Source organism: Chrysochloris asiatica, unplaced genomic scaffold (genome assembly GCF_000296735.1).
Source record: "Chrysochloris asiatica unplaced genomic scaffold, ChrAsi1.0 scaffold00130, whole genome shotgun sequence".
NCBI lineage: Eukaryota > Metazoa > Chordata > Mammalia > Afrosoricida > Chrysochloridae > Chrysochloris > Chrysochloris asiatica.
Window position 1 is genome coordinate 6451405 of NW_006408648.1, and position 11736 is coordinate 6463140.

General features: G+C 39.2%; 1 protein-coding gene across 1 annotated transcript in view; it reads left to right on the forward strand.

Annotated features, from left to right (window-relative positions):
- Nucleotides 1-11736, forward strand: part of IQCG (IQ motif containing G) — a 77976-nt gene that overhangs the window by 56212 nt on the left and 10028 nt on the right. Inside the window, exons 6-7 of the mRNA XM_006869379.1 lie at nucleotides 9222-9383; nucleotides 10583-10657. Of these exons, the coding sequence (XP_006869441.1) occupies nucleotides 9222-9383; nucleotides 10583-10657 (237 nt within the window). The remainder of the gene's footprint in view (nucleotides 1-9221; nucleotides 9384-10582; nucleotides 10658-11736) is intronic.

Below are 11736 nucleotides of genomic sequence, written 5' to 3' on the forward strand. Positions count from 1 at the left end.
TTCTATCTATACACTGAGCAAAAAATCTGAGAAGCTGTATTATATGAAGAACATGACATCAGGACTGGAGGAAGACTCATTAATAACCTACTATATGTAGATAACACAACCTTGCTTGCTGAAACTGAAGAGGACTTCAAATACTGATGAAAATCAAAGACTTCAATATCTATCACGCCTCAACATAAAGAAAGCAAAAATCCTCACAAATGGACCAATAAACAGCATTATGATACATGTAGAAAATTGAAGTTGTCAAGAACTTCATTTAGCTTGGATCCACAATCAACACTCATGAAAACAGCAGTCAAGAAATCAAATGATATATTAATTGCATTAGGTAAATCTGCAAAATGTACTTTGAAGTGTTAAAGTCAGTTTGAGGGCTAAGATGTGCCTGACCCAAGCTATGGTATTTTCAATGCCTCACATGCATGTTGAAATTGTAAAGAAGACTGTAGAATAATTGAAGCATTTGAAATTGTGGTGTTGGTGAAGAATATTGAAAGTACCATGGACTGCCAGAAGAACAAACATCTGTCTTGGAAGAAGTACAGACAGAATTCTCCTTAGAAGCAAGGATGGTAAGACTTTATCTTTCATACTTTGGATATGTTGTCTGGAGAAAGTCATCATGCTTTATAAAGTGAAGGGTCAGCATAAAAGAGGAAGGTCTCCAACAAGATGGGTTGACACGATGGCATCTACAAAGGCTCAAACAACAACAATTATGAGGATGACACAGGACTGGGCATTGTTTTGTGCTGTTGTACATAAGGTTGCTATGAGTCACTATGAGTCAGCATCAACTCAACAGCACCTAATAATAAAATAATATAGATCAGTGAGGTGCCTTAAATTCACTGGATGTGGTTTTTCTATCCAAAGTCATCTTAATTCCCATCAAGTGATTGGATGGGACCATTCAAATAAGATATATAGGACTCTAAGGCTGGGATTCGTTAGTTTTGCCCTTCAGTGAGGCTTAAAAAGAGCTCTTTCAGAAGCAAAGACACAAGATCCCAGGACCATCAAGAATGCAGAGCATGAGATCTCCACAAAGAGAAAAATTGATGGCAGAGGTCACCGTAGAGTCAGTGGCATGGAGAGACAGAGCAGGTTCCAGCTTTAGACACACGGACTAAGAAAAGCTGAATGCCTATGGCTTGAAGAATGTGCTCCTTAGGCATTCACAGACTGGCTAAAAGAGCTTTGTATCACTTGCTGAGCAGGGCAGAGGCCAAGGGACCACATGGCTGAGAGGCTGAAGCCAAGAGTAAGGCATGCCTGGACTATGGCAGATGAGAGGTGTTCCTGATTGGAGAACTGCTGCATCCTGAATTGGTTTTGATGCTGAATTGTACCCTGTTCACTTCCCTATTGAACCCCATAATTGCGAGAATTGTGAGTTCTGTGTAGCTATTGTAATAGACGGTGGAACCCAGATGTGAAACAGAGAGTGCTGTGGGTGGGATGGTTGATGTTAGAATAGGATAAAGAAGGTTGTAGGGTGGGAGCAGGTCTGACTTCTGCTTCATAGGAATTGGCCTTGAGCTGATTTTGAGTTCGATTATCTTTCCCCCTTATGAAACCAGTGGGAGTTAGACATGGTTTAAGCAACCAGCTTCTTGGATTCTTTGCTCAGCATACAGTTTGAAAAAAATATGGTGAAAAGATGTACCTGATGCACACCTTTCCTGATTTTAAAGCATTCAATATCCCCTTGTTATGTTTGAACATCTATAATGTACAGGTGTAATATGAGCAGTTCTGGAGGTCCTATTCTTCCCAATGTGATCAATATTTTGTTATAATCCACACAGTCACATTTCATTACATAGTCTATAATACACAGATTATCTTTCTGGTATTCTCTGTTTTCAGTCAAGATCCATCTGATATCAGCAGTGATGATCCTTGTTCCACATCCTCTTTGAATCTGACTTGAATTTCTAGCAAAGTACTGGTGTGGCGCTGTGGGCTAATGCGTCAGACTTCAAAGTCATTTGAACTGCAAGGTTCGTAGTTCAAGCTCACCAGCTGCTCCTCGTAAACTCTATACAGGGTCACTATGGGTCAGAATTGACTCGACGGTACTTAACAACAACAAACAACTCTGTCAATATACTGCTTTTAAAATATACAATTTTTAAATTATCTTTAGCAAAATTTTAATTCCATGTTTATATTTATATTACATTGTTCCATAATTTCTGCATTCTGTTGGATCATCTATCTTTGTAATGGACATGAATACAGATTTCTTCCAATCAATTGGCCAGGTCTTTCAAATTTCTTGGCATAGATGAGTGAACACTTTCAGAGTTGCATCCTGTCTTGAACTGGGTTTTCTAGAGAAGCAAAACCAGTGAAATATAGATATAAGTTTATTATCTAGGAAACAGCTTACAATTGCAGAGTCATAGGTCCCCAGCGGGAGAGAGAGAAAGAGTCCCTCCCATGTGTCCTTTGTACTGGGAGCAGGCCACACCCCCAATGAAGCATCCTTTAATTGGTTGGCTACTCATAGCCACTCATCAGAATTAACTATGCCTGTGTTAGGTTTTATCATTATGGGACTAAGCACATCTCAAGTCAAACTTCTGGAAATCCTGGTCTAGTCAAGTTGACACAGAACCTTAAACATTATACATCTGTTTGTTGAAACATCTCAATTTGTATTTCATCAATTCCTGGAGTCTTATTTTTCACTGTGTGTTCAGTGCAGCTTGGACTTCTTCCTTTCAATACCATAGATTCTTGATCAAATGCTACCTCCTGTAATGGCTGAATGTCGACCAATTCTTTTTGGTACCGTGACTGTGGATTCCTTTCCTCTTCTTTTGATGCTTCCTGAATATTTTGTCCTTAGAATCTTTCAACTCCAGAATATAGCAACATGAGGTATGAATTTTTCTTCAGTTCTTCCAGCTTGAGAAATGCTGACTGCATTCTTCCCTTTTAGTTTCCTAACTCTAGGTCTTTGCACATTTCATTATAATACTTCCTTTGTCTTCTTAACCTGGCCTTTGAAATGTTCTGCTCAGATGTTTTACTTCATCATTTCTTCCTTTTGCTTTAGCGTTCCTATGTTCTAGAGCAAGTTTTAGTCTCTTCTGACTCCACTTTGGTCTTTTCTGTCTTTCTTGTCTTTTCATTGTCCCCTTTGCGTACAATGTTCTTGCTGTCATTCCATAACTCATAGGTTCTTTGGTCATTAGTGCTCAATGAGTCAAATCTATTCTTGAGATGGTCTCTAGATTCAGGTGAAATATACTCAAGGTCATATTTGGCTCTCATGGACTTTTACTGATTCCTTTGGCTTCAACTTGAACTTGCATATGGGCAATTGATGGTCTGTTCCACAATCAGTCACTATGATGATAATGATATTGTTCTGAGTGATGACATTGAACTTATCACCTCTTTCCACAGATATAGTTAATTTGATTGTTGTGTATTCTATCTGGTGAGGTCCACATGTAAAGTCTTTATGTTGTTGACAAATGAGTCATTTGTCAAATGAGCAATTAATGAGTCATTTGTCTTGCAAAATTCTGTCATGTGATATCTGGTATCCTTTCTAGCATCAAGGTCATGTATATGAGGGAGCTTCAAAAAGTTCATGGAAGACTTCTATTTTTTAATTCTATTTTTTCACATACTTTTGAAGCCCCCTTTTATTTTCCAACTGCTAATCCTTCATCTGTTTCCAACTTTCACATTCCAATCACCAATAATTATCAATGTATCTTGATTGCATGTTTGATCAATTTCAGACTGCAGAAGGTGGTAAGAATCTTCAGCTTCCTCATCTTTGGCATTAGAGGTTGGTGCATAAATTTGAATAATGTCTTTAGCATTAGTGGTTGGTGCCAAAATTTAAATAATATCTTTGGCATTAATGGTTGGTGCATAAACTTGAATAATAGTTGTATTAATTGATCTTCCTTATAGGCTTATGGATATTATCCTTTCACTGACAACGCTGTTCTTCAGGATAAATCTTGAAGTGATCTTTTTAATGATGAATTCGATGTCATTCATCTTCAACTTGTCATTCCCAGAATAGTAGGTTATATGACTGTCTAAGTTTAAATGGCCAATACCGGTCCGTGTCAGCTCACTAATGCCTAGGATATCAATCTTTATGCATTTCATTTTTTACGACTTCCAATTTTCCTAGATTTCATACTTTGTACATTCCACATTCTAATTATTAGTGAATGTTTGCCATCGTTTCTTCGCATTTTGAGTCTGCCATACCAGTAAATGAGGTCCTAAAAGCTTTACTGCATCTACCTTTATTTAGGTTGACTCTACTTTTGAGAAGGCAGCTCTTCCCGTTATAACAACAAAAACATTTGTCCCAAGTCCAAGGTGTATGTATCAAGGTCCCTACGAGGATAAAACTCTACTCTGATTTACTTTGGAACTTTCTGTGCTCCAGTAATTTATCACTCTTGCTCAGTTACAATGATGTGCTTTCATCTGCATGTGCTGCAAGCACTCCCTGTTGCTTTTGTTGCTTACAATGTTTTTCCGGTCTCTTATTTTTTTCAGTTTAACTGCTTTTAGTTGTCCCTCTTCTGCATTTACAGTTGTGACAATTGTCATTAGACCTGATAACAATTACTTGTAATTGAATCATAAAATCTTGTCCCCCTCATCACCAGATCCATCTGGACAAGAGAAAAAACAATCAGTAGGGTTTCTATCTTACTCCCCTCATTCTAACACTAAGCACCCTCATAAAAGCTTGTAAGTCAATCACATGGTGCTTTTATAGCCCCCTGATTTCAAGAGCCAAAGTCTATGTTGCCCGTTCTCATCAACCCAGTGTACTGAGGAGACATGCCTGATCCTTGATATGAAAAGTCCTTCCCTATTTGGTTGCAATTTTGGGTAGTTTCATCCACAAGCAAAGGTCCAGTTGATCAGATTATAGCAATTTACTCTTGTGCCCTGTATCATACTTCTTTATCTTCATTGAATTCTGGTCAGTGAGCCATCTAAGATAGGTCAAATGGGTACTGTCTGCAAGTTTGGGTGTTCTTGCATGTCTCCCTCCTCTTCAGACAAGCTGGTTGCTTCACTCTTAACTTTAGTTCCCAGTGGCTAGGCCCTTGGGCTCAGGAGTTCATACGTCTCTATAGACTCCACACCAGCCAACCCATCCTCTTCTCTCTGTCATCTCAAGGTCATCAAGTGCCCATGGAATGTGGCCAATCTCAGTTCATGTGTTTTTTGCTGCATTTATCCCCCTTCAATGTGGAAAGATTTTACCAAACAATTTTGCTGTTAGTATAAGGAGCTCTGGTAGCGTAGTGGTTACGAATTGGGCTGTGAACCTCAGTGACAGCAGTTCGAAACTACCAGCTGTTCCTCAGGAAAAAGATGAGGCTTTCTGCTCCCGTAAAGATTTGAAAACCCTATACAGGGTGTCTGTGAGTTGGAACCGATTCCAAAGCACATAATATAACAACAACAACAACGTTCACATAATATAAGAAAGATTTCATTTTCTCTCATTTCTAAGGTCTGGTCTGGGAGAGATGTCCATGGTGTTTGGAAGTCACCATGAGTTACTACACTGGGTGACACCAACCCTATTGATGCCAATGCCAACCTCATTTGTCCCATTCTCCACTATGCTAGAGAATCTAGAGATTTATTCCAGTTCCTGGAATTTTACAGAACTTTATTGCCTCAAGAGTTCAGCACATATGTTTCTTTTTGTTGAAAGTCCGTTTGACCCCTTTTCATGAACTTACTTATCCTTCCAATAAACATCCTTTACTGAGAATAGTCTAAGGAGATTTGGTGGTGCACTGGTGATTGCAGTCCATAAAGGTCAATGGCTAGAGTCCACCAACCACAATGGGGAAGGAAGATGTGACAGTCTGTGGCTGTAAAGACTTACAGACCTGGTAATCCTATGGGAGCAGTTCTAATCTGCCCTATAGGACCCAGCTGTGATGGAAATGGATTTGGGTTTTTGGGTTTCTCAGAGAACCCATCCAATCTAACATATGTCTCCCTTGTTATTTTCTCCCATAGCCACTAGTCCTTTCTTTCTTTCTTAAGTTTTTATTGTGAATTAAGTGATAGTTTACATGGGAGAACATCAGTTTCACACTCATCCTATCATATTTCATTTCATTGCATTGATTACAATCCTTCCATGCGTCATCATTCAACAGTATTTGCTTCTATTTCTTTGTCTTTTTTGTTTTTTAAATGTACACAAAAACACTCAGGAATATATAATCATTTAAACAACCAAAAAACTATAGAATGCTTCATGAATTTGCGTGTCATCCTTGCTCAGGGGGCCATGCTAATCTTCTCTGTATCATTCCAGTTTAGTATATGTACTGCTGAAGCAAGCACCATAGTCCTTTTCTTTCATAGCATTTTGCATTATTAAGAAGGTGTGCCTATACTGAATTGATAATTTGGCCTATAATGTAATAAGAAAATGGTATGAAATGCTGATAAAGTTTAATTGAGCTATCATGAAATGCAGTTGAAGAAAGATTTTTTGTTTTGTTTTGAGATTCATATATGAAATTTTCCAAATGTAATGTTTGGTTAAACATGATATATCTTTTGTAAACAAACCCAGCATGAAACCAGCAACAAAAAAGGGATTAAAACAAGAAAAACAAAAAGCCTAGGGTTGCTCTTTACTGGGCATCAAGGTTGGGTCTGCTTCCTTCCTTCAAAGAAGGGAAACTTTTGGGCCTTGGGCATCAGCAAGGATCCCTGTTCCTAAACACCAGAATCAGACATGAACAGAGAAACCAGCCCTGAAATGCTGAAGCACCTTTGCACATTCTATCGGCTCATGGACTTCTCAGAAATGCACAGGGCTCCTTGGAAGTGCCATCTACAGAGGCCCAAGCAGGTGTGTGGAGCGGAGTTTCCTCCTACGGAATGGTTTACTGCAAAGATATAATTATTTAATGTCTGCAAAAAAAAGGAAGAAATCCTAAATGAATGAAATACTGCATATGAGTACAATGTATTATTACATGGCCATTGAAGCGATTCTGAGGATTTTTATTACTGTTGTGGTTTTGCTGTTTAAAAATATGGTAAGTGTTCAAACTGTTAAATGATTGGAATAAAGTCTCACAGGATATAAGAAATATTACAAAAATTATTATTATTATTATTTAATGTTTTCTTGTGAATTATGTGATAGTTGACATGGGAGAACATTGGTTTTACATTCATCCTACAGTATATCATTTCATTGCTATGGTTACAATCCCCTCCATGCATCATCAACCATCCAAAAGGTATACGCTACAAGCATGCCCCCCGGTTATCAGCACACAGCCCCTCTCCCTTTCTGTGTCTAAAGTCCCCAACAGCTCCATCTCTCCACGAAAAATTATTTTTTTTAACATTTCTTCTCCCCCACCCTTACTATTTGGTGTGGGGCTGTAAGATAAACACTGGACTGCTAACCACAGGGTCAGTGGTTCAATCATACTGGCTGATTCTTGGAAACCAGAGATAAAGCTGATTCTTGGAAACCAAAAACAGGATTGCTGTGAGTTGGAACCGACTTGATGGCACTCAACAACAACAACCCAGGATAGAGTGTACACCCTTCACCCACCCCTAAACAGAATTCTAAATAAATACTATACTTAGTAGCAAAATATGTCTAAGGAAATAAGAAGACTCAATTTTTTCCCTTGATGTCTACCTCAGAATATAATTACAAAATGCTTTCCAAAATTTTATTTTTGGTACGTGGACATTATGGGTGCCATCAGCATATTTTTGGTCTACTTGCTTGGGTAATCTTCACATCCTGCCCTGTTTCTTCTCTTCTCTTGAACCTAGTAATAGGGCTGGGAGAGGTCATCAGAGTGTGATTATAATTAACATGGAATATCACAATAAAATTTCCCTAACCCCTGAAAAAAAAAAAAAAAAGTTCACATTTTTGTTTCCTTTTAGCCACATCTCTTCTACTAAACTGTAAGCGCCTTGACAATAGGGACTATAACTGTTTAGATCTTCACTATCTAAAGAGTGCCTAGTTATAGAATAAATATATCTGTATATACATATATAAGGAGCTCTGGTAGCATAGTGGTTACGAGTCGGGCTGTTAACCTCAAGGTCAGCAGTTTGAAACTACCAGCCATTCCACAGGAGAAGGATGAGGCTTTCTGCTCCTGTAAAGATTTACAGCCTCAGAAACCCTACACAGGGTCACTAGGAGTCAGAACCGACTCCACAACACACCACCACCACCATATACATAGATACTTAAACTTTTCATTGTGAACTGAGTGAAGGTTTGCAGACTGGAGCAGGTCATCAGTTTTCCTTTCAGCACATCATAAACTTGTTTCATCTTAGTGATTGCAGTCCCCCCCTCCCTGTGGTTGTATTTCCATTCTACCCACCTTCCCATCCCTGCTGAACTCTGTCTTTAGGTAAATGTTGCCCTTTTGATTTTAAATAATGGGCCTCTCCATGGTGGGCATCCCTTACTAGTGTTGTTGTCCCCCCTGTATACCTTGACTGAAAATTGGGTTATGAGGGTGAATTTCTTTCCAGACCTGAAGAATGGTCGAGGGCCATAGTCTTAGGTTCCTCCAGTCTCTTTCTGACCAGTAAACCTGTCCTTTTTAAAAAAAAAATAATTTAGACTTTTGTTCCACATTTTTTAGAATGAATCTTTTTCTAATGAATATTGAGACCTTAAAATTGCAATGCACTTTGTAACTTTCAAAGAGTCTTCACATATTTTGAAATAATCAGCCTCAGATATTTCAGGCAAAGTAGATATTAATGTTTCTATTTTCTATAAGGAAAGACTTGGAGAGGTTAAGTGGCTTTGCCAAGTCTGCAAGGTGGTGGGACCTACGTAGGAAGTCAGGTCTTCCTCACAGTTAGATGCGATTACCTGTGTGGGTTCAGAATACCCCAATAGTGTGCCTAGGAAAGAATCTCACAGGCCTGATTTCTGGAACTACTTTATCTTTCACTTTCACTTATTATTAATCATTATTGGCTAAATTTTCCATAGTATGTTGCTGATGTGCTATATTTTCAGATGGCAGAAAAAGAGATCCAGTTCCTTGTCAATTTATGAATACAAAAGATTAACTTCAAAGCTCACTGCCCAAACTGAAAGAAGAGACAATGTGGTTTTTTTTACATTTAGAAAACTGGTCTTTCCTCCACAGAGTCAGAATGAATACATTGCTCACCTCAAGGACCAGCTGCAAGAAGTGAAGGCCAAAACCAACATGGAGAGTTGTTATATGAAGAAAAACACAGAGCTGTGCATCTCCCAAACCCATAAAAAATGTAACAAAGCTGAGGAACTTCTGCTGGATGAGATTGAGGTAATTAATGCCACATTAGGAAAGAACCAGGCAGCTCGGACTAAAACTGTCATTCTTCATATTAGCTTAGCTAAGATCAGCAGTGGTCTGCGAACCGCAAGGTCAGAAGTTCAAATCCACCAGCTGCTCCTCGGAAACTGGTCGCTATGAGTCAGAATCGACTCAGGGCACTTAACAACAGTAACAAGAAATGAAGGAGGAGGGAGAAGATTTTTTGGTCTTCTCTGTCTCCCACAGCCCAACACTTGAGGTTGATAATACAAGACTGAATGAGGACTCCTCATATCTGGAAGCAGATTCTGATGAGCTGTATGTAGTTTACATCTAGCTCCTGCTTCCTTATCACAACTTTGGAAATTGGTTGTACTCTCTGCCCTTGGTGACTTTATCCTGGTTTTATAAAATCATTCCTGGTGATTTTAGAAAAATGGAAAAACAAGATGCTCAGTAACTACAGGTTTTTGCTGTTGCTTGCTCACCCAGCTGGTACCTTTTATTTCTCCTGTAAGAATGAGAGGCCTGTTTTGCTTCAGGGGCATTGACTTTTTATGTTAGCGGTGGTGGAACCATTTGAAAAAGGATAGTGAAATGGTTGTGTAAGTTGAAGAATGTAACCAATGCCCCTGAATTGTACCCTGAATCATATATATATGTAAATTTATATTTATATTTAAATCTTTACAGGAGCATTTATACAGCTGAGAAATTACAGTGAAAAATAAGAGGAAAAGAAACAAAGGGTAGACCTTCATTACAGGAGGTAGGCCTAGTGGCTAAAAGGACATCTGGCAGATGCACAGGAGAGAGCATGTCACATGTGTGAGGGAGGACTTCTTCCTCTGAGGCCTCTGCTTAGGTGAAAGCGTACTCCCCAGGGATGTCCTAAGACCAAAACTGCAACTATTTCCTTGCACTTGAAGCACTGTTCTCTCCTTAGACTGGCATCCTTTTCCAGGGATCAGGGCACAGTGCCCCCTCAGCAGTGTTTGTTCACACGAGCTGATGTGCACTGATCTGAATCTCAACTCTAAAGCAATACCACGGAATTCCTGGGAGTCCAGCTGAACAAGAAAACCTGTACCATGTCATGGTTATTCTACTTTATAAGCTTATAAACTTAGCTTATGTTTTATCGTGGGAACTTCGGATCTTTAACGCTGCCAAGGAAAAGTCCTGATATTTGTTTATGATTTTTCTAGAAGCTAAGGATGAAAACTGAAGAAGAGAACCGGACGCATACGGAGATTGAAACCTTCCTTAAAAAGGAGCAGCAAGTAGGTCACTGAGCCTTTTATCTCCTGACTTACACTTACTTTGTTGTTATGGGCCGTGGACTCGGTTCCGACCCATAGCGACATTGCACAGGGTTTCCGAGGCTGTAAATCTTTACGGGAGCAGAAAGCCTCATCTTTCTCCCGCAGAACAGCTGGTAGTTTCGAACTGCTAACCTTGAGGTTCACAGCCCGATTCGTAACCACTACACTACCAGAGCTCCTTTATCTCCTATAAATTTATATTCTCTTTTGTATCTGTAACTGAAATGGTTTAAATCAACATTTCTAATTCTAATGACAAACCATATGTTGAATACATAAGGAAAAAATTGTCCAGCTTAATTATAATATTGACTGTCTTTGAGAAAAATTAACAGATTTTCAGAGAATAATTTCAAATATGAGGGGAGAATTTCTCGATGTTATTTAAAGTCCTTTACTGGGAAAAAAAAAAAAGAAATCGTATTAGAATATTAGAATTAGTTACCTGTAGCTCTGCACTTAAAGAATTCTGTATCATGTCACCCTTTTCAAGTGTTAGATGCAGGTTTTCATTAACAAGCAGATGAGTTGGTGGATAAATGGATGATGGTGGTGGTGGTGGTGGTGGTGGTGTGCTGTGGAGTCGGTTTCCGCTCATAGTGACCCTTTGTAGGGTTTCTGAGGCTGTAAATCTTTACAGGGGCAGAAAGCCTCATCTTTCTCCCATGGAGCGGCTGATAGATTTGAAATGCTGACCTTGCAGTTAGCAGCCCAATGTGTGGTGATGGCCTTAAGCCACACCTGTCCCTAGTAAGCTTTCAACTCAGCAGGGGTCTCAGAGAATGGAGTCCTCAGGTGGCATGCTTTCTACTGATGAAGTCAGTGCTTCCACGACCTTCAGCCCAACTTCACAAGCAGTGCAGAAATACTTTAATGAAAAAATATAGAAAGAGCTGGAATAAAAACAGTGAAAAGTTCGATTTAACCGTCTCCCTGTCCAGAGGTAAGCACTTTGAACTATTCTGCATTTCCTTCCACATCTTCTTAGTTTACAGTCATGTGCCTGTACCTAAAGGAGCCCGGGCTGTGCCAGTGGC